Below are 24,021 nucleotides of genomic sequence, written 5' to 3'. Positions count from 1 at the left end.
CAACAAAATACAAGCCGGGAAAGACAACACCATTCCCCCCTCCTCTAGAACAGCAAAGAATTCAGAAGAAAACAAAACATGTCTAAAACAAACAAGCATGAAGAAGCGTCCTATTTTGGGAGAACAGTTATATTTTGTCTGATGTGGCCGTGGTATGCCATGGAGGTCATGTAACAACCTAACATGCCTCTCGTTGACCATGTTCTCTTCTCTGAAAGAGCAGGTCACAGAAGGAATATAAACCACCATTATCTCTCACACTCTATCAGACATAGCCTAATCCTCTCTGCTGTTACTCACCACCATCACAACCAAACACTATCTGATCTGAGAGGCTAAATTTAGACGGGAGATATGGGCCAATTTCAACATGTTTTTTTGTCTTCAAACTATTCCTGTACGTCTCGGCACAATGAGCTCTTTCTCCCAGCTTTGATCAACTGCCTAGAAGGTGATAAGGATCAGTATGGCAGTGTGATATCTAGAGCACACCAGGCACAGAGTTAGTTTGGGTTGCCAGATCATATTCACTTTTGCCAAGGAGAAAGATTCCTATCCTATATTGTGCCCCCTGAGTGCCTCATCAAACATAATTTTTTAACAGACACGGAGAAGAACTCAACTTGCTCATTGCGTCTCTCATATTGAGTTATGAATGGTGCCTAAACACTGTTTATTTACTTGGATGAACTCCTCATCCAGGTTGGCTTAGTTGACTTTCATATGCAGTTCTCCATAAAGCAGTACTTCTAACACGTTATGAAAGCGAATTGACAACAATTCTTCAGACGATAGCCAATTCTAACCTGACCACCAATTCTAACTTTTGCCTTATAGCAAAGCAATTTACCAATCTCAAGTACCTTGACTACACTTTCAAGTTTCAAGTTCTATTAGTCGTATGTACGGGATACGCATGGTATACATCGTCCAAAGAAATGCTTACTTGCAGGTTCCTTCTTGACAATGCAACAACAACAAGAAATAGTAAAAAATAAGAATATGAACATAAAGTAAATAAACATAGCATAAGTATAATACAGGAAGGCACAATTTATAGTCAAATATTTGTGTATTGGGGAAGTGGGGGATTGGGGGCAAGTGTATAAATTGAGCAGTATAATAAGAGTCTGGTAGCAGCAGTTGTGATGTGTGCTAAGGTGCAGAGAATCAGAGCAGGTGGTCAGCAGTCTGATCGCTTGTAGACAGAAACTGTCTCTGAGCCTGTTGGTATCAGACCTCATGATCCGATACCGTCTGCCCGACAGTAAGGGAGAGAACAGCTCGTGGCAATGTACTATGATAAGAAAAGGCAGAAGATGTTGCCTTTCACTCCAGTCATGGAAGTAACAGGAACATTAATCAAGTGAGTGACAGAGGGATGGCCCTATAGGGCAGCTACAGTGGGGAAAAAATATTTAGTCAGCCACCAATTGTGCAAGTTCTCCCACTTAAAAAGATGAGAGAGGCCTGTAATTTTCATCATAGGTACATGTCAACTATGACAGACAAAATGAGGAAAGAAAATCCAGAAAATCACATTGTAGGATTTTTTATGAATTTATTTGCAAATTATGGTGGAAAATAAGTATTTGGTCAATAACAAAAGTTTCTCAATACTTTGTTATATACCCTTTGTTGGCAATGACACAGGTCAAACGTTTTCTGTAAGTCTTCACAAGGTTTTCACACACTGTTGCTGGTATTTTGGCCCATTCCTCCATGCAGATCTCCTCTAGAGCAGTGATGTTTTGGGGCTGTCGCTGGGCAACACAGACTTTCAACTCCCTCCAAAGATTTTCTATGGGGTTGAGATCTGGAGACTGGCTAGGCCACTCCAGGACCTTGAAATGCTTCATACGAAGCCACTCCTTCGTTACCCGGGCGGTGTGTTTGGGATCATTGTCATGCTGAAAGACCCAGCCACGTTTCATCTTCAATGCCCTTGCTGATGGAAGGAGGTTTTCACTCAAAATCTCACGATACATGGCCCCATTCATTCTTTCCTTTACACGGATCAGTCGTCCTGGTCCCTTTGCAGAAAAACAGCCCCAAAGCATGATGTTTCCACCCCCATGCTTCTCAGTAGGTATGGTGTTCTTTGGATGCAACTCAGCATTCTTTGTCCTCCAAACACGACGAGTTGAGTTTTTACCAAAAAGTTATATTTTGGTTTCATCTGACCATATGACATTCTCCCAATCCTCTTCTGGATCATCCAAATGAACTCTAGCAAACTTCAGACGGGCCTGGACATGTACTGGCTTAAGCAGGGGGACACGTCTGGCACTGCAGGATTTGAGTCCCTGGCGGCGTAGTGTGTTACTGATGGTAGGCTTTGTTACTTTGCTCCCAGCTCTCTGCAGGTCATTCACTAGGTCCCCCTGTGTGGTTCTGGGATTTTTGCTCACCGTTCTTGTGATCATTTTGACCCCACGGGGTGAGATCTTGCGTGGAGCCCCAGATCGAGGGAGATTATCAGTGGTCTTGTATGTCTTCCATTTCCTAATAATTGCTCCCACAGTTGATTTCTTCAAACCAAGCTGCTTACCTATTGCAGATTCAGTCTTCCCAGCCTGGTGCAGGCCTCTTAAAGAAGAAGTTACAGGTCTGTGAAAGCCAGAAATCTTGCTTGTTTGTAGGTGACCAAATACTTATTTTCCACCATAATTTGCAAATAAATTCATTAAAAATCCTACAATGTGATTTTCAGGAATTTTATTTCTCAAATTGTCTGTCATAGTTGACGTGTACCTGTAATGAAAATTACAGGCCTCTCTCATCTTTTTAAGTGGGAGAACTTGCACATTTGGTGGCTGACTAAATACTTTTTTTCCCCACTGTAGTTCACCCCATTGGCTCTCGCTGTGTCATTATCCCCACCCCCAGAGGCGTCATGCCCATAGTGGCATGTGCCCCCTCAGATTTGTCCTGTAAAAAAAAACTATAACAAAAAAACAATTTCTCTGTAATACTACTAGCCAGTTAGCAATTTTATGAAGTTGGCTTTAGCTAGCCCAGATAGGTTCCCAATATCCCAACCTCATAACTAGCTACCAAGAAGCCATTTCAGGCTATCAATCAAGTTAAAGTAGCTAGCTTGTCTCACTATCTTAGCTGGCATGCCTGCTGGCAAGGTTGGTAGACTTTAGAAAAGCAAGCAATAACTAAATGTACTGAATAAGACTTGCATTCCTTTCAATCTTTAATCAGATTTTTGCAGAATGCAGAGAAGCATATTTAGTTTCTTTAAAAAAAGAACCACCAGTCAGGAGGATACAGACAGCTGAAGAGGTACAGTATGAAAAGATATGCTGAAAAATAGACATATTTATTTATATAGAATTAAGCATAATGATTATGGCTCTAGATTGCAGGAAAAAGCAGTTTCAGGTGTTCGAAAGATGCAAAATTCTCTAAGCCCCCCTCCGGACCACCTACCAGCCGTCCTCACATACTTTGTGCCTTCTCAGATTTTTGGGGTGCATGATGTCCCTGCCCGCCACTTCCTGCACATCTGCGTGAGAACAGAGATCTGTGTACTGGATCTGCTGGAACTAAATGTTTTCAAATCAGATAATATTCCCCTATGCATAGCTGGCATGCTTTCATTTCTCTCCCTCTCTTTCTGGCACTGCGCTTCCCCCAGCCCCTCTCTCTCTACGACAACGTTGTGCACTTTCATTTATACTCATTAACTCGCTTTCTTGCACAATCTGCCTTTTATAAACTCTCTGTCAGTCCCAGTCCCTTCAACTGCATTCCTTTCAGTCTTTCACTTTTTAGAGCTCGTACTCAGCCTCTCTTTCTGGCTAGCATGGTCTTTCTTTCATAAATCTACTGTCTTATCTCAGAGTGTCAAGATTTAAGTATGAATACAGTGTATTCTTCAGGCACTACTAAGCACAACATTGCCCATGATAAGTTATAGTGTGCCTTCAAGTCATGTCTTTCATGTACATAATATACTGAAGACAGATCTCTCCTAAATAGCCAAACCAGCTGTATTACCTCCCCCTCTTTTTGCTATTTTAATTTCAGCTAATTATATACTGTTGAAAAGATATCAAGTTCTTGAAGGGCTATACCAGTTCCTCTTACTCTGAATGACAAGGAAGTCTTGCCTGGAGTGAATCTCATGGAGTGAATCTCATGTTCTACAGTTCTAGAATCCTATAATCGTGGTTGTGACAGACAGAGGAGGCCACAGTGCTGGTGGTTAAGGCCCTGTCAGAGCGGTGTCGAGTTTCATAGCCAGGTGTAAGGGTTGGTGTGAGGTGTGACCTAGGTGCGGTGCAGGATATACAGTAGGCAGTAGGCAGAGATGGTGAAACAAGGATCTTTACTGGTGGTCCCGAAGCCAAAATACAAAATAACGGACTTATCACGATAAAAGAAAGGCGGAGCAAATAAGTCTCCAAAAACCGGCTGACAGCCAAAATACGAAATACTACCTACGACTGAACCAAATAACGAAACAGGGAGAACACTTCTCAAGTACCTGGACATAGGTCTCCGATAACACACTGAGTAGTACTGCTGGACATAGAGAAACTAACAGAAAAAACTGAGCAAGGGAACACAAAGAAGTGAGGGCATAAATACACAGGTGAACAGGTAGACACAGGTGACACCAATAGGATACTGATTAGTCCAGACTGTGAGTGAGGAGGTGCCTAAGGTTGTCGGAGGATGACATCTAGTGGGTCGCTCCGGAACTGCGACCCCCTCCTGTAACAGTGCCCCCCCCCCCGACGAACGGCCCCAGCATACTGAAAAACACTTTCATGGACAATCAGCCATGGTTTAAAAGGGCCAAAATGTCCTCCTCTACTGTCTAGCCTAACATCATTGGGTGGATGAAGATATCTGATATAGATATCAAACATCTGCTGCAAGTTTAGTAACACTAAACTTGGGCAGTAAGGGAGATTGATTTGTTTGCTATTCTACAGTAGGGTTGTGTCTAGCTGCTGCCAAACCATTAACGTAATCATGTATGTGCTTACTGTTATTTAACGTGAATCACCTGGATTTATACATGATAGAGTATGCTAACAGGAATCAACCAATGGCAGGGGCTGTGAATGAAGGTGGATGCTAGGTCAACACATACTGTAATGACCTGTACTCTAAATAGGCTTTTCACTAGACAGGCTTTTAGAAGAATCAACAACTCATGTGTGCTTTCATATTGGTGGCGGCACATTGGTGGTTTACCTTGTAGATAATACAGGTTGGATGTATGCCCATTCAGGGCCCTTTGAAAAACTTGTGTTTACAAATCAGATGTGGCTTTTATTCAAGTTTTTATGAGCACATTGATGCAAGTGTGTCTTTTATTTCATGGCTAATCTGTTTTTCGTAAAAGACAATGCAGGTATTATGGGAAGGTATTTGCATAGGTAGCTGACTGTGCGAAGGACAAGAGTCATAACAGTACTCAGTGCAAGTCTTTCACAGCATGAAAACAGCATGTAGTCTTTTACATGTAGTTGTAATGACTTTGCTGAACTGAAAAAGAACAAGTACAGAGAAAACATTGTAGGGGTTGTGAGGATCTGGATGACCGCCAGAGTTCTTTGCAGTGTTCATGTGAGACCACACAAAATGACGCTTGTAAAAACAGTCCAACCGACTGTCTGGCAGTGTCGGGTTTTGATTGTGTTAAACCTTGGGTCTGTGCCAAAAGACAGGTTTTCTCATTGCAAGCTGCAGGACTGATCTAGCAGCCTGCACAAACACACACACACACACACACACACGCACGCACACATACACACTTTCACACACACATCCTCCCTCCTCCCGCATGGACCCCTAGGGCTTTTGTAAGCAATACCGACAAGAGCGTTTCCCTTATCTGAGCAGCTGCCGCAGGAAAATCCCAGGATGTGGCCTCTCCCCAGCCCATCCGTCCACTCTAGTCACGCAACGCTTTTAGGGGGGAAAGGGGCCCCCCGAGCACACACCCCCCTGCCTGCCTCCTCTTGGAAAGTGCTCACACAGCACACACACATACACACATACAGTACAACACACACATAAGTGAATGCCCATCTAGAAACAGACATTAACAAGCACACACACATTATGAACGCTGCTCAGGCTCAAGTCTCTGAACAAGCTCCCAGGCAAACTAAGCTGTCCATGAAACGACCAAACAAATGAAAACAGACTAAATATCAGCCCTCATGACAAACACACTGCTTCTACCTACTGTGTAGCCCTACCGCCTCTCTCACACATAGACAGGCACACTCTCCAAAACAGAGAGGCAGGTCAATCCAAGCCAAAATCTGGATGATCCAACACCTTTTTTTTAGCCCTTCTCACTGTTCGCGTGAGTAAGTGGACCCTTAGCAGCGCTCTGTGTGTTTTTATTCGGGTTTTCTTTCCGAGTGGGGAATTGTGCTTTGTGTTCTTTCTTCTGATTTTTAGTTGTTAACTGCTAGCATTTATTGCATGTGTGGTGGTGCATTGTGCAGTACAGTAAGGTTACTGCTCTCCTGTGCTGCTCCTGAGTCCTGGCCCACCACTTGGCTGCCAGACTGGGGAGGTCAGTGGAGTTCCTGAGGCTGAGACGGAGAGGGCTGAGGGGGTCCCACGACCCAGCAGATCCAATCGGGCAAGGCTAGCTCCCCAGTGAACCAGCCACAGTGGAGTCAGGAGGGTCAGGGGGAAGGGGATGTACAGACATCCTCTGGTTGAGGAGCATCCCTGGCTGTCAGTCCTTTGCCGCAAATAATGGACATAATTATACTGTATGTCCCAGACAGTCCCATGCACTTTGTAGATTTTTTTGGTTCTCTCTTTTTGTACCAAAAAAACAGATTAAACTGGTTGTATTATCTATTGAATCAACTAAGCGAGTATAGAACAAGTCCAAAAACCTATGTTTCACATCAGTAAATCTATAGATTACACAAGAACACTGCAGGCCCTAATGCTGGAAAAACCACCTCAAAGAAAAACAAACAAGGTTTAATATGCTTCCTCCAATAGGACACCGGCAGTGTAGTAAACCGTCACGTGCTCTTGTCCTATAGTAACTCCTATGCTCATTCACTCAGCCTGTACAGCACATGAATACACAGTGCATTACTACAACACACATCACTCACATTGGAGTGCTAGATCTCTCTCTCTCTCTCACTCTCTCTTTCTCTCTCTCTACTTTCTCCCTCTCTCTCCCCATCTCTCTCTCTCTCTCTGAAGCTGTTCTGCAGGTCAGAACCTGCTCATCGACTGATGATGCACGCCACTCAGACACCAGGGGGAAACAAAAGCTCCATTCAGCTGCAGGGATTTACTCTTTGACCTCACACAGATTGGGTGGGCTCAGGTGGGCTGAGCTGTGTGTGTGTGTGTGTGTGTGTGTGTGTGTGTGTGTGCGCGCGCGTGCGTCATGTGGATTGGGCATGTTTTTAGGGAAAATAAGGAAAGATATTGAGATGGGTCAATTTTGCAAGTGTGTGTATATGTTAGAACCAAGTGGAGCCCCCTAGTGGGTGAAGTGGGTGGATGTTGAGATAAATGAGGTTGTGAACAATGAGGCAAGTTTCAGTGGTCTACCACCTTTCTAAGAGCTTTTCAATTTGCTGATGTGGCGCTTCACTCACATTGGCAAAAGGGGCACAGGCCCAGCACAGCCAAAACAAACAGACAAGCTGAATGCCAGTAGGCGAGCTTGGCACAGACTGTCTCTCGCTCTCTTGCTCCCTAGAAATGCTGTGCAGTAATAACAAAGTTACACACTCCCTGCTGGTTCTCGCCCCAGTCTTTGTGTGTGCCATTAACAACATAAGCAATGGGATCTCAGCCTTCCTTTTATAACTGAGGCCGTTCCAAAAGTCGCCTTTTGTAATCCCGTAACTGGAAGTGATTGTCTAAACAGGCTTTGTAGCTCTCTGGAAATGATACACAGTGTTTCAGGTACAGACCAGTGGCGTCTTGTCACTCCCATTTCAGAACATCCCCGGTCAATCAACCTCGTTGGTCAGTTGCTTAAATGAAGGGTGATCACAGATTTAAGAGGGGTGCACTCTGTATGGTATGGATAAGACCCTAGAATGTTTGTTGACGTGTACCCACAGATACACACTGCTAGAGTCTGTGTGACTCCTCAAATACTATGTGACAATTGTTGGCAACTTGAAAGAGTTGTAGAGACAGCATAGAAGGTCTTGGACAGCTTTAATAAAAGTGATCTGAGACATTTGTCTATAAACGTTTTAGTTCTATGCAATAAAAAAGACATTAATGTTTTATTTGTCACATATTTGACTTGGATTATACGATGCCACCCAATATCCACAGGTGGAGTAGCTTTTGATTTTCCTATTGCTAGAAGCGCTTCCAACATTTCACTCCAGTGGAAAGCTTTCCTTGTCAGGCTTTTCCACTTGCGGATTAAATGTCAAACTGCAGCCAGACCACTGATCATGTTAAGAAACCCTTAATGTATCTTTAAAACAAAACAAATGGCATCATTTGGACTGTTTAGTTCTCTTTCTTCTGAAAGGCTTACCAGGTAGGGCAAAGCCAGGGAATCGTAATCCAGGAGCCTAAAAACGATTTACCACACGCAGTCAGTCACACACATCCACACCCATTCTCACAGAAACAAATCTGCGTACTATAGTTTTTACACATATTTAACCCCTTGCAAAAGATGATATATAATGAGTTGGTATTTGTCCTGTTGGGAAACTTCTTTGTTTTCATGACAGATTGGTTTCTTTAATCATTTCTCAGAGTTGTCTAAAGAAGAACCCTTTCACAGAGAGAGAGTATTCACAACTATAATCAGTACAACTGCTAGCTTCTATGTAAACATTTAGTTCTCATTAAAGTGGAACAATTCTGAAAGTTATGAAAGCCATATCTGTTTGGCAATCTTAGGAATACCCTCTCTACATTTATTACTGTATGTCCTCTTTCATTTTAATTGCGTATTATAAAAGTTGTTGGTATAGGGTTACATGTTTTGCCAGAAGCAAGTCCACATAATTGTGAAGCCCCAGAAATATGAGCAGTTGGTTTGTAGCAAAACAGATGCTTCACAGTCCCATTTATATCATGGAAAAGGATTTTCATGGAATTGGTTTAATTCAAATCAAACAGAGTTTTTCTGTGATTTCAGTGAGTTGTGCTTTGATCTGATCTGATATGGATTATTAAACCCATCAGGTTGGCCTTGTCTTTGAAATGGGATGGTATGCCTATAATGTCCACAAGCAAGCTGCAATAAAACCATGGGTTTTTTGTCTTGCAAAAATGTTACACAGTTCATAAAGCCTATTATGAAATATGCATCATTAATATTGCAAGGAAAGGCATCCTCCTTAAACCTGGTGCCCATCTGTTTTTCACTCTAGTGAAAACATGGCGGGTTGACTTGTTCAACAAAAAAGTCTGGATATTTTTAACAAGGAGTTACAGACTAAACATGACTGGCCCATGTTGCTGGTACTTCAACAGATGTGTGCGAACTGGCATCCAACAATATGTAGTTTAGAGGAAAATAGAAAAATGTGAGGTTCAGTCCTGATCATGATTGATGGAATTTCCTTGCAGCACCATGATTTTCATTTAGTCGATGGCAGGGCTTCAAACCCATTGAGCGAGAGCAGAACCATCTCTCATGACGTAATCTTACACATGCCAGTTGTTTTCACTCAGCGTCACCTAATCCCACTCTGTTTGACTGTGGTACAGGGACAGGGATGAGAAGAGAAGTCATAGAAAGTGATGATTGTGGCCTGTAGAATCACATAAGCCTTGTGTCTTAGAGACCAACTCTGTGTTTCTGTCCAGGAAAGAAGGAGAGGAAGAGGACAGAGGAGAGATAGGGTGTGTGGAGGATCAACGAGTAATGTCAGAGAAGAGATGAGGAGGACAGTCAGTTAAGAGAGAGTGACCTTAAAGAGAGGGGATGATTGGCAGATGAGGGAAGAAGGTGTGAAAGTGGGAAGGAAGCCAGTTGAGTAGGTGAGAGGAGTGGAGAGAGGGAGTTGGGGCAGTAAGGGGGGGAAAAAGAGAGAGCGGAAAGGGGGAATTGAGGATACAGTGGAGGGAGGGAGGGAGGGAGGGAGGGAGGGAGGAGGGAAGAGGGAGGGAGGGAGGGGCAGCAAGAGTGGAAAAAGGTGGGAGAGAGAGATGGGCAGGGATGTGAAGGGGGAGTGGTGAGAGAAGGAGTTGGTATGTTTTACTGAGCGCCAAAATATGAGCCCTACTGGAGAACTTGGCTGAGGGCACATAAACTAAGAAAAAGTGAAATTGCCAAAAGTCCAAACCCCAGAAACCCCAGACTCCTGTGCGTATTGCTTTCAGGATAGCTTGCTGATGTGAGCTTGTTTTTCCTCCCCTCTACCGCCCTCCACTCCCCCTATCCCCCTCCTCCCCTCTCTGTCTGCAGCAACCATGAAGAAAAGCAGTGACCTGTTTCCCAGTGGGAATGGGCTGAACATTAATGGGATGGAAGCCACAACCTTCTCCAAGGGGGACCTACTACTAAAGGTACAATACAGTACAGGACAGTACAGTACAGACCACTGACTTCACAGGACCAACGTACAGACAGACAGAAATGTTGCGGTTTTGGTCGGGCCCATATTGTGTGGCTGACTGGCTGACTGACTGTCTGACTGACTGTCTGACTGTCTGACTGATTGACTGGCTGACTGGCTCAGACTGACAGTAGATAAAGAGCCAGACATTGTTTATTTGTTTGTTAATCCAGGTGGATTGAGTTATAATCCAGGACCATCCATTTAGCAGGAAGTTCTGACAGGTGAAATAGGTTGCCCTGGTGCTTTATGCCAAGGCCTGGTCACGGTTTACTACACTAAACAAAGCGAACGCTCCCTAGTTCTCTAGCACACTGTTTACTCACGCTCAGATGTCAGGTACATTTTCACACCAAGCGATGAATGGCATGTTTGGGTTTTCTCTCTCACGATGGAGGCTGTTATGATCATCAGTCAATGCTGAGGGATCTGTGAAGGCAGAGCAACAGAGGCAGTTGTTGGCAAACTGATAGAAAGTAAACAGGTTGCCAGATGATAATACCACCAGATAAACAAAATGTCCTCTTTAATGCAACACTCTAAATGATGTGTTTGTGGATGTAGCTCGACTACAGTGAAAGTGAGAGAATTATCAGTGTGTGTGTATGTGCGTGCGTGCTTGTGCGCATGTTCGTGCGTGCTGCGTGTTTGTATATGTGTGAGAGTGTATATAAGTGAGTGTTTTACTGTTTTATCACTGCATTTGGTCTTGCAGGCTCTGAACGGCTTTGTGCTGGTGGTCACAGCTGAAGGACATGTGTTCTATGCCTCTCCTACTATCCAAGACTACCTGGGCTTCCATCAGGTAACAACTCCAACATCTGTAGCATAACACAACTGTAACATCACATCACATTTGTAAACCATAGTCCTCATCACTACATAACCTCACCACTTTCTGTCTTTGTAAAAAATAATTATCGGGTGTCGTGAAGATTGATATTGAAATACAAAGGCAAGACATTTGAATGGAGGAAACAGATTACCAGGGAACAGCGTAGCAGTAAATTTAGGAATTAGGGGGATACAATGGGTTTTGTTGAATCTCTGCTCTGGATAGTTGAATCCCTTTGAGAATCAATCTTCTAAGAGACAGAGAACCAAAGGCAACATTTGTTGTTAATCAATGTGAGCAAGGCAAGGCACCATCTTTGCTGGAGAGCTACGGCCCACTGCATAACTTGGTAACAATCCAGATTTCCATTTATCATCAAAGAAAGCGAATGTGCAACTCAACCACCTGTTAACTAACCAAAATAGGCAGGTGTTGAAGGAAGCGTCTTGTAGCAAATTTGCAGTTGCGCTTTGCCTTTCTCTTGGAAATGATAGTTTGAGAATTCCTTATGTAACCATGATCATGACATTCTTTTCCACAGACGAAGAGAGATCCCATTGTTGTAGATGTACTAGCCTACTTCTACATACTGAGCTATATGATCTACTGTACACATGTGCTTTGTGTTAGCCATGCTTTCTGTCATTATCGCTACTGCATCTATACTGTTCCGCGAAGCCCACAAGAAAATGACGTATAGCTGGGGTAATGCGTTGATCCTTTGTCATTGCAGCCACATCCATATAGTAAGATTACAGACCCACAACTCAGAACTTAAGCATACATTTTCAAACATATGTGGTGAACCCTATAGCGTATGTTATAGTAACTTGCAACTGACCATACTGTATATAGAGACAGGACAAGGATGTCTTTCAACAAAAATAGATCAAAGATGATGTATTTTAAACTACAGTTTGCTATGACTGCGTCCTGTTGTGCGTTGAAAATAGTTTGCTTGAATAATCATACTAGCTTGACAGTTATTGACCTCCTCATCCAATATAGTTATGCGTTATCCCCTCCTTCGTTACAGTTATATAGTATAGAGTCTATTCAGTATTGACAGGTAACTATGAGGCCCCACTGAGAGGGATGCCAGTCTTAATACAATCCTTTGAAGGTTACATCTACCCTTTATGAGTTGTAACTCATGGACTGTCCCCGCTGGGTGATCAGCACAACAAACACACACAGAGTTTACTACTGCCACAAATCAGAAGCAGTTGGATTATATTTAGAGTTACAGTTCGCACAAAGCCTTTCACATTGGTTTTCAGTAGAAATGCATTGTTTCAGTTAATTAAATTTGACCAAAGGGAAAATACAGGTCACTGCCAAAATCAAGGAAATACTTGAGTATTGAGGGATACAAGGTATATTGAAAGCAGGTGCTTCCACACAGGTGTGGTTCCTGAGTTAATTAAGCAATTGAAAATATCCCATCATGCTGAGGGTCATGTATAAAAATGCCCAGTTGCCCATTATTTTGGCTACCATGGCTAGAAGAGATCTCAGTGACTTTGAAAGACGGGTTCCAAAGGACCTAAGGGGGCTTAAAGGATGTGTGTGTGTCTCAATCACCAGATCTCAACCCAATTGAACACTTATGGGAGATTCTGGAGCGGCACCTGAGACAGCGTTGTCTACCACCATAAATAAAACAAATTATGGAATTTATTGTGGGAGAATGGTGTTGCATCCCTCCAATAGAGTTCCAGACACTTGTAGAATCTATGCCAAGGCACATTAAACCTGTTCTGGCGGCTCGTGGTGGCCCAATGCCCTATTAAGACACTTTATGTTGGTGTTTCCTTTATTTTGACAGTTACCTGTATATCAGTGTTACGAACCCCGTGGCTTTAAACGTCTAGGGTGGATGGACAAGAGACCCGTAACATAATTCATGCAAATTAGAATCGTGACATGGAACAGTGAGAACAAAAACTACACGACAACCATAAACTACCGTCAAACATAAAATGTTTATTTTTGAACACACGGTAAAGGTTTGGGAAAAAGGGCAGAGCAGGACCCAAGAAATGAAACAATAGTGTAAAAAAAAACTAAACTGATCTTGCCTGCCTCAAGAACCGCTAAGCTACTGCTAATCATACAAAAATACAGTGGGTGGTCCCCTCATGTCTAACTAGTGTTTTTAGACAGTTTTCTTCCTACGGGTAATGTATGCCCAAGGGCAACTTGCTTAAATTCCCCTTTTCCCAGAAACACCCAACAAAGTTACCAAACAGAGTAACCAGCAAATGAGTGAGTACACAAAACACAGGACACCACAGTATCCATACTCGCATACGGAAAATAGTCTCTCTCTACAAACACAACTGACCGGCTTTTAAACAATGGGATGTGTGATTGAAAAACCAGAAACAGGTGGTGCAATGCAGAGGAATGTCCACTGATTGGTCCACCTCAGCAATCAGCAGACACCCCAACGACCACCAATCAGGAACATACAGGACACCTGTGATTAGGGCAGAAGGAGAGGAAAAACACAAAAAGACACAGGATACCTGTATCCGTAACAATCAGTGCCATCTGACTGATGGTCAATGTGGCAATGTGATGTTACTCTGTTGGTTCCAAGAGTCCACTATGACCACAAACCACATTGTTCCTCTTGTTCTGAAGAGAGCGCCAGAATTTTTAATTACAAGTGATTCAGATGAAACCAGAAACAAACAGTGTCCAGGACCCACTTTAGTCTTGTGGCTTCAGGGTTTGTTTGCTTAATAACAGACATAAGCTGAGCTCCATTACATTGCCGTTATAGTTTCTCAGTGGTGGGCAGCACAGTTGCATTTCCTCTTTTAGGTCCTACTAAAGGCTCCTAGTTGTCCATTCCAGTGGAGGCCAGACTGCTTGTAATGTACACATGTCATTAAGTAACCCTGATATGGCCTGTAGACACCATTATTATTATGTGTCTACCATAATAATGGAGGCTACATCCATAGTCATAAGACTTAAAGGAAAACCACCCCAAAACTATATTTTGGTATTTGTTTCATTAGTCCATTGTTGATAGTCCCATTGTAGTCCCAAAATGTTTTGCATGTCAGCAATCACATTTTCAAGATATATAACCTTTAAAATACAGAAAAAAGCCAGAATGAACCATCATACCAGTTGTATTTCAGTATTTTGAAAGTTATACAGTGAGTGTACAAACATTAGGAACACCTTCCTAATATTGAGTTTGCCCTCAGAACAGCCTCAATTCGTTGAGGCATGGACTCTACAAGGTGTCCAAAGTGTTCCACATGGATGCTGGCCCATGTTGACTCCAATGCTTCCTACAATTGTGTCAAGTTGCCTGGATGTCCTTTGGGTGGTGGACCATTCTACACATGGGAAACTGTTGATCGTGAAAAACCCAGCAGCGTTGCAGTTCTTGACACACTCAAACCGGTGTGCCTGGCACCTTCTACCATACCCCGTTCAAAGGCACTTAAATATTTTGTCTTGCCCATTCCTCCTCTGAATGGCACACATACACAATCCATGTCTCAATTGTCTCAAGTCTTAAAAAGCCTTCTTTAACCTCTTAAGGATCAGACCCCTTTTTTTCAATTTTCGCCTAAAATGACATACCCAAATCTAACTGCCTGTAGCTCAGGACCTGAAGCAAGGATATGCATATTCTTGATACCATCTGGAAGGAAACACTTTGAAGTTTGTGGAAATGTGAAATTTATGTAGGAGAATGTAACATATTAGATCTGGTAAAAGATAATACAAACCAAAAAACATGCGTTTTCTATTTATTTTTTTGTTCCATCTTTGAAATGCAAGAGAAAGACCACAATATAATATTGCAGTTTAGGCGCAATTTAGATTTTGGCCACTAGATGGGAGTGTGTGTGCTAAGTTTCAGATTGATTCAGTGAAGCATTGCAATACTGGACTATTTTGTATCAAGTCTGCCCAAATGTGCCAAATTGGTCAATTGATACATTTTCAAGTACATAACTATAAAAATATACAAAAATGATATGGTAATACAAAATGTAAGTTTACACACTCCCTGGAATGTCATACATGATGGATCGTCCAGGCTCTGTCGTAGCCGGCCGCGACCGGGAGACCCATGGGGTGGCGCGCAATTGGCCCAGCATCGTCCAGGGTAGGGGAGGGAATGGCCGGCAGGGATGTAGCTCAGTTGATAGAGCATGGCGTTTGCAACGCCAGGGTTGTGGGTTCGATTCCCACAGGGGGTATGAAAAAAAATAATGTATGGACTAACTGTAAGTCGCTCTGGATAAGAGCGTCTGCTAAATGACTAAAATGTCAAATGTAAATGTAATCATTAGCTTATACACTAACTTTCACACATCTAGATGGCCGGGCGGGGTGGGTGTGGAGCCAGAGACAGCAGCGGTTCAAACTGTAGAACCCAGTTCCTACATCTGAATATAAAAACAGATTCTTTCAAACAAAACTATGCTACACTTTATCTCTGGGACCCTTAGGATGACAAATCAGTGCAAAATTACTGAATATAAGTACATTACCGTTCAAAAGTTTGGGGTCACTTAGACATTTCCTTGTTTTTGAAAGAAAAGCATTTTTTTTGTCCATTAAAATAACATCAAATTTATCAGAAATACAGTGTAAACATTGTACATGTTGTAAATGGCTATTATAGCTGGAAACGACTGATTTTTTATGAAATATCTACATAGGCGTACAGAGTCCAATTATCAGCAACCATCAGTCCTGTGTTCCAATGTCACGTTGTGTTTGCTAATCCGAGTTTATCATTTTTAAAGGCTAATTGATCATTAGAAAACCCTTTTGCAATTATGTTAGCACAGCTGAAAACTGTTGTGCTGATTAAAGAAGCAATACAACTGGCCTTCTTGAGACTAGTTGAGTATCTGGAGCATCAGCAATTGTGGGTTTGATTACAGGCTCAAAATGGCCAGAAACAAAGAAATGTCTTCTGAAACTCGTCAGTCTATTCTTGTTCTGAGAAATGAAGGCTATTCCATGCGAGAAATTGCCAAGAAACTGAAGATCTCGTACAACGCTGTGTACTACTCCCTTCACAGAACAGCGCAAACTGGCTCTAATCAGAATAGAAAGAGGAGTGGGAGGCCCCGGTGCACAACTGAGCAAGAGGACAAATACATTAGAGTGTCTAGTTTGAGAAACAGACGCCTCACAGGTCCTCAACTGGCAGCTTCATTTAATAGTACCCGCAAAACACCAGTCTCAACGTCAACAGTGAAGAGGCAACTCCGGGATGCTGACCTTCTAGGCAGAGTTGCAAAGAAAAAGCCATATCTCAGACTGCCCATCTTTAATCTTTTATTTTTATTGGCCAGACTGAGATATGGCTTTTTCTTTGCAACTCTGCCTAGTAGGTCAGCATCCCGGAGTTGCCTCTTCACTTTTGAACAGTAGTGTACATTATTTACCTTCAGAAGTGAATGTATCAAACCAGTTGCCGTGATACGTTTTTTGTTGTTGTTGTGCACTCTCCTCAAACAATAGCATGGTATCTTTTCACTGTAATAGCTACTGTAAATTGGACAGTGCAGTTAGATTAACAAGAATGTAAGCTTTCTGCCCATATAAGATATGTCTATGTCCTGGAAAGTTTGCTGTTACTTACTGTACAACAGTCATGCTAATCACATTAGCGCACGTTAGCTCAACCGTCCCGTATACGGGACACCGATCCAGTAGAGGTTATTAACCTGTCTCCTCCTCTTCATCTACACGGATTTAAGTGGATTTAACAGGTGACATCAACAAGGGATTATAGCTTTCACCTGGATTCAACTGGTCAGTCTATGTCAAGGAAACAGCATGTGTTCCTAATGTTTTGTACACTCAGTGTATACATTGAAAACTTGATTGCTGACATACAAAACAATTTCGGACTATATCAGCAATGGACTAATGAAACAAATACCAAAAGATAGTTTTGGGGTGGAATTTTACATTAACTTTGATGGAGTACAATCATTGAGTTTGCCCTCTCTCTTTGTCTGTCTGTAGTCAGATGTGGTCCACCAGAGTGTGTTTGAGCTGATCCACACAGACGACAGAGCAATGTTCAGACGACAGCTTCACTTCGCCCTCAACCCCAAGCCCTTTGACCCAGAGCAGGGAGGAGACGGTGAGTGATCTGGAGAGAATGGGTTGTGGACAGTTTGGGTTGTTTTTTCAGTGGTAGTTTTTTCAGTGGTAGTGTAAGTCATCAATTGATGTCAATGGGAGCCTGTTCGAGCTAGGTGTGTATATTTCAAGTTAAGTTTTGCCCCATGTTTTTGATGATAAGCTCTCATTATACGATCTTTCACCCTGTTTTTATGTTCAGGCATGGCAAGCAGCAGTGACATCACCAGGAACATTGTGACCTACAACCCTGAGCAGCTCCCCCCAGAGAACTCCTCCTTCCTGGAGAGGAACTTTGTGTGTCGCTTCCGCTGCCTCCTGGACAACTCCTCTGGCTTCCTGGTGAGTCACTCATCTATAGGGCTGTAGAGACAACATCCACTTTGTATTATCACCAGAAAGTACTTCATACACTTTATTGTGTCAAGAACTAGGGTTGCATAGCTACCGGTAATTTACCAAAGTTACTAGAATCTTCAGTAATTTTGGTAATTAACAGAAACTCTATAGCAATCTATTGTAACTTTGGTAATTTATACTTGAATAACTTTTTTTTTTTAAGTACCCAAAAGGACCACTAGATGTATTTTGATAGATTACATAAAATCCTTGAATGTTACCTAAATTCTGGTAGTTTACTGGTAATCTTTGAAAGTTTCCAGTAAAATACCCTCCCTTTGTGCCTTCCAAAGTATTCAGCCCCCTTGGCGTTTTTCCTATTTTGTTGCATTACAACCTGTAATTTAAATAGATTTTTATTAGGATTTCATGTAATGGACATACACAAAATAGTCCAAATTGGTGAAGTGGAATGAAAAAAATATTTTTTTTAAAAAAATTCTAAAAGATAAATAACGGAAAAGTGGTGCGTGCATATGTATTCACCTCCGTTGCTATGAAGCCCCTAAATAAGATCTGGTGCAACCAATTACCTTCAGAAGTCACATAATTAGTTAAATAAAGTCCACCTGTGTGCAATCTAAGTGTCACATGATCTCAGTATATATACACCTGTTCTGAATGGCCCCAGAGTCTGCAACACCACTAAGCAAGGGGCACCACCAAGCAAGCGGCACCATGAAGACCAAGGAACTCTCCAAACAGGTCAGGGACAAGTTGTGGAGAAGTACAGATCAGGGTTGGGTTATAAAAAAATATCAGAAACTTTGAACATCCCACGAGCACCATTAAATCCATTCTTAAAAAATTGAAAGAATATGGCAGGGACCACAACAAACCTGCCAAGAGAGGGCCGCCCACCAAAACTCACGGACCAGGCAAGGAGGGCATTAATCAGAGAGGCAACAAAGAGACCAAAGATAACCCTGAAGGAGCTGCAAAGCTCCACAGCGGATAATGGAGTATTTGTCCATAGGACCACATAGGACTACTAAGCCGTACACTCTAAAGAGCTGGGCTTTACAGAAGAGTGGCCAGAAAAAAGCCATTGCTTTAAGAAAAAAATAAGCAAACATGTTTGGTGTTTTCCAAAAGGCATGTGGGAGACTCCCCAAACAAATGGAAGAAGGTTCTCTGGTCAGATGGGACTAAAATTGAGCTTTTTGGCCATCAAGGAAAATACTGTCTGGCGCAAACCCAACACCTCTCATCACCCCGAGAACACCATCCCCACAGTGAAGCATGGTGGTGGCAGCATCATGCTGTGGGGATGTTTTTCATTGGCAGGGACTGGGAAACTGGTCAGAATTGAAGGAATGATGGATGGCGCTAAATACAGGGAAATTCTTGAGGGAAACCTGTTTCAGTCTTCCAGAGATTTGAGACTGGGACGGAGGTTCACCTTCCAGCAGCACAATGACCCTAAGCATACCGCTAAAGCAACACTCAAGTGGTTTAAGGGGAAACATTTAAATGTCTTGGACTGGCCTAGTCAAAGCCCAGACCTCAATCCAATTGAGAATCTGTGGTATGACTTAAAGATTGCTGTACACCAGCGGAACCCATCCAACTTGAAGGAGCTGGAGCAGTTTTGCCTTGAAGAGTGGGCAAAAATGCCATAGGGGGTGAATACTTTCGCAAGCCACTGTACCAGCACTGTTGATTAATATAACAGTATAAAGTGAGTGGTGGATCTTAGCAAAGTTTGGCTAAGCTTTTTATACAATCACTAGCCATGTTTGAGTCTAACATCCCTTTGTTATCCTCATATTCAGGCTCTGAACTTCCAGGGGCGTCTGAAGTTCCTCCATGCCCAGAGCATGCAGGGGGAAGACGGGACACGCAGCCAGCCCAACCTGGGCCTGTTCACCATCGCCACCCCTGTCCAGACCCCGTCCATTTTGGAGATCAGATCCAAGACAATTTTCTTCCAGACCAAACACAAGCTCGACTTCACCCCCATGGGTGTTGATGCCAGGTGACTCTAAAGGCCTGAAACTAATTCTCACTGGGTCCAAAAAAGTTGGAAGGCTTGGCCTACATTTAGGAAGGACGTATGGTAGTATTTAACCTAAGTGCCTTGATCAAATGTAGGACTTGATCAAACTGGGACTGTTTTTTAAATCTGTCACAATTTAATGTATATATTCAACATGTTTGAGGGAAGACTTCACAGGTGAACATGATGTGTTATGTGCTGTACTTTCCACTAATGCTCACATGGTGTGTCCTGTCTTGTCATCTCTCTACAGGGGGAAGGTTGTCCTGGGCTACTCAGAGATGGAGTTGTGTATGAGAGGCTCTGGATATCAGTTCATCCACGCTGCTGATATGATGTACTGCGCAGACAACCATGTCAGAAGTAGGTTTTCTTCATCATTTATAATAACTCTTTATTCGTTTGATCAATATTTTTTTGTATGCTTATCTAATGATATGAATCTTCTTCTCTCAGTGATGAAGACAGGAGAGAGTGGTCTGACCACATTCAGACTGCTTCAGAAGACCGGGTGCTGGGTCTGGGTCCAGGCCAATGCCAGGCTCGTCTACAAAGGAGGAAGGCCTGACTTCATCATCGCACGCCAGAGAGCTTTACTGTGAGTTATCAGTGTCTGAATCTACAATCTGTCTGTATCATAATTTGTATTGTTTCTCAAAATATATGATTGTATATTCATTCATTCAGTCATTCATACATATGATACAGGAATTCCGAGGGAGAGGAGCATCTACGCCAGAGGAAGATGCAGCTGCCCTTCAGCTTCACCACCGGGGAGGCCCTGCTGTACGAGACCGGCCCCACTCTGGACGCCACTGAGTTCCAAACCAACTCCCCCAAAATCCGCAAGGTAGAGTCTCTGGACCCCGAGTCTCTACTGGGCTCCTTACTGAAGCAGGACGAGTCCGTCTACACCCAGCCCCAGGAGCCTCAGCTACCCATAGACCAGGCATTCATGGACAGCCGAACGCTCACCAACGTGGCCTGTAACTCATGGCAGAGTAGCATGGAGCCCCAGGGGCCCGATGGGCATGATGATGGTGATGGCCCCAGTGAGGTGAAGCAAGAGGGGGCGGTGCTGGCCATGATCGACGCCCTGGAGAAGATGGCGCGGGACGGGGACCTGTGTGCGGCGCTGCAGGGGCTAGACGTGGATGCGGTCGAGCTGATGGAGTGGGAGAGCGCCCTCCTCAGGCTGAGCCAGGACTCCAACGGGACCGGGGGCAGGGATACCTCCCTGGAGCTGGATGACATCATGACCAACGACATCTTCTCTTACGTGGAGGAAGCCTTGTTCAAGGAGAGCAGCGAGGGGAGCGGTAACCAGCCCAACTGCTCCATTATGGTCAACAACAACCCTAACCTTAACCTGTTCACAGAGGTGTTTAACAACAACAACCAGGGTGGGCCATTCACAGGAGTGGTCAGCCCTACAGGTGTCGGACAGTGCAAGCCCGGATTGCATGACAGCCGCAGCTTTATCCATAATGGCTCCCTATTGAATGGTCTAAATGTTCAGGTAACAGGCAACGGACCAGATGGTTTGGCAGGACAGAACCAGGCAGGACCACACCAGGTGTTCAACAGCACCCAGAGGCTCTCCCACTTCGGCCCCCAGATCCCTCAGATGGACCTGAACATCCCCACCCTGCAGCAGCTACAGCTCAACGACATCTTCACCCCCTCTCTGGAGCTCCCCGAGCTCAGTATCCCACACAGCTCAGGCCAGAAAGGGTCTGTCACGTTTGGCACCAGCATGACTGGATCCTGTGCTCAGGCACCAAACAACCACATGGGAAGCCCTCAGGGTATCACTGGCCAGGTCCACTCTAACCAGTCACCTACACAGTTTTTCACTCATAATGGCTTGCCAGCTACAATGGCACCAAACGGACCACAGCAGATCTCTGTTCCACAGTCCAACCATTTAGCACCTAGTCTGGTGGATGCCTGGGCATCCATGATTCCCAGTAATGGCTTTGTTTCACCCCAGATTGAATCTAGCAATCTCAATCTATCTAATCCCCTTCCGACTGCTTGCATTCAGGGAAACACTGCACCATTTCAGTCACTCAAAATCCAGAGAGTGGGGTTGTGGCCCCATAACCAGCAGCAGCAGCAGCTGCCACCCCCCGCCAGCACAATGCAGAATGGATTAATGCCGAATGGACACAAATTCATCCTTGACTGTCACAGTCAAGCCATAGAGACCCAAAGAGTCCCCCTCACAGGCCTTTGGCCACAGAACCCCAACGGACTGTATCACCAACCCCAGCAGGGGGGACTGGCCAATGGCCAGCCTGCTCCATCCAGCAGCTGCATGTTTGAGAACATCTCACCCCCCCTCCCTAATGGAAACAGCCACGTGAATGGCATCGGGCTGGACCCCACGTTGTCTGTATGCCAGAGGAGGAAAGTGGACCCCCAGGACCGGAGTCCTCCACAGGGTTCCTGCTACTTCCAGTGGGGCCCCAGTGAGCCAGTGGTGGGTACGTCAGCCATCATCCAGGACAACACCAGCACCAGCCCCCCGTCTCGCCCGCTGGTGTGGCCAGTAGGGCCTCACCACCCCTGAGGCCCTACTGGCCATGCAGCAGTACCTGGCTGGATGCAACGGAGTCAGACAGACAGAGGTAACTAAGCACCCTCTCTTCTTCTGCTGCTACTGTTATGGATGGAGCAGTGAGTTTTTCCTTACCACATGAACTGGTTTTCCTAGTCAAGTCACGCGGTTAGGAAAACTCAGGGCCATAACTAGTTATGAAGTCATTTCTTGATATGAAGAATTGTTACTTTATGAAACTTTATGAAACAAGCCAGGCATCTGATTATATCTTTTGTCATACTTTTTCCCCAACAGATTCCAAGCCTCCCTGTTATAGACAGCAATGGAATATTCTCTTGACCACCCCTTGTAAATGGAACCATGTGCTTTACGGAGCACAACCAAACCAACTATTGCAACTTCTAAACATGCATCACATTGCCTTACGAGGTAAAAATGTCAGACTGAGAGAGGAGGAAGCCACCCATGCATCTATTCATCCATCCATCAAACTGTATTCGTTCATAGACAACACTCTGCCTTAAGAGATGTCTCAGTGAGGGTGTCGTGAAGACAAGCCATCCCCTCATCATGTGTGGTCAAACACACCATCCATCTACCCATATCAGTGTTTGCAGTAAATACAAGGACTCCTTTAATTACCCCTTGTTACTTATGTCAGCAACAGAACAAAAAGCAGCAACTTCAACTTTAACTGGTTTTCTTTGTATTTTTGAGTTGTCTTCTGTTTTGTTTGTTGATGCCTTGTCTTTGTTTTTATTACTGTGTAAAAACAGTATCTGTCACAACTTGTTTGTTTAAATGCCTTCAATGATATGAATGAAGTATGAATCCTCACTAGTGCATTTGGCTTGTGTTAAAATGGAGTTTTGGCTTTTTAAGTTCATGACCAATTCCCATAGTGATATTCTAATGAAGCAGGCCGTATTCATTTCTTTTTACGTTTGTTTCTTGTGCACTTACATTATCGTTGGATGGTGATAGGACACCATTCAAGTTTTCACTCATGGGAAAACAAACAAAAAACTAATATTGTACACAAAAATAAAGTCATAACGTACTAAATTTTTGTATGGAGTGTAAATACAGAAATTTAATCTATATTCTTATATAAAGATTTTATGTAAAACGATGTGAGTGCACTTGTGTTTATGACTGCGATGAATATGACTGTGTGTGTGTGTGTGTGCAAGGCGTGCGTGCGTGTGTGTTTGTGTTTGCTTGTTCTGTAGAATGAATGAAGCAGTGTACAAATGTCCCGTGTAGCTCAGTTGGTAGAGCGTGGCACTTGCAACGCTAGGGTTGTGGGTTTGATTGCCAAGGAGGACCAGTGTGTAAAATGTATGGATTCAATACTGTAAGTTGCTCTGGACAGGAGCGCCTGCTAAATGACTAATATGTAAATGTACAAATAAAATTTCAGAGGAAAAGTTTCATCGAAATGTCTGCATTGGTTGCAGAGTAGGCTATAAAGAATGAATGCATACCCAAACATGTACAGTAT

General features: G+C 43.6%; 1 protein-coding gene across 1 annotated transcript in view; it reads left to right on the top strand.

Annotated features, from left to right (window-relative positions):
- Positions 1-23,649, top strand: part of LOC121536725 (aryl hydrocarbon receptor) — a 50,434-nt gene extending 26,785 nt beyond the window's left edge. The window contains exons 3-11 of the mRNA XM_041844183.2: positions 10,421-10,521; positions 11,287-11,376; positions 17,434-17,554; positions 17,756-17,895; positions 19,728-19,930; positions 20,205-20,314; positions 20,408-20,549; positions 20,660-22,584; positions 22,812-23,649. Of these exons, the coding sequence (XP_041700117.2) occupies positions 10,421-10,521; positions 11,287-11,376; positions 17,434-17,554; positions 17,756-17,895; positions 19,728-19,930; positions 20,205-20,314; positions 20,408-20,549; positions 20,660-22,526 (2,774 nt within the window). The 3' untranslated portion in view covers positions 22,527-22,584; positions 22,812-23,649. The remainder of the gene's footprint in view (positions 1-10,420; positions 10,522-11,286; positions 11,377-17,433; positions 17,555-17,755; positions 17,896-19,727; positions 19,931-20,204; positions 20,315-20,407; positions 20,550-20,659; positions 22,585-22,811) is intronic.
- Positions 23,650-24,021: the final 372 nt, after the last annotated feature.

This window comes from Coregonus clupeaformis, chromosome 23, assembly GCF_020615455.1.
Source record: "Coregonus clupeaformis isolate EN_2021a chromosome 23, ASM2061545v1, whole genome shotgun sequence".
Taxonomy (NCBI): domain Eukaryota; kingdom Metazoa; phylum Chordata; class Actinopteri; order Salmoniformes; family Salmonidae; genus Coregonus; species Coregonus clupeaformis.
Note: the sequence above shows the minus strand (reverse complement) of the source record. Positions and strands in the feature narration are given on the sequence as shown.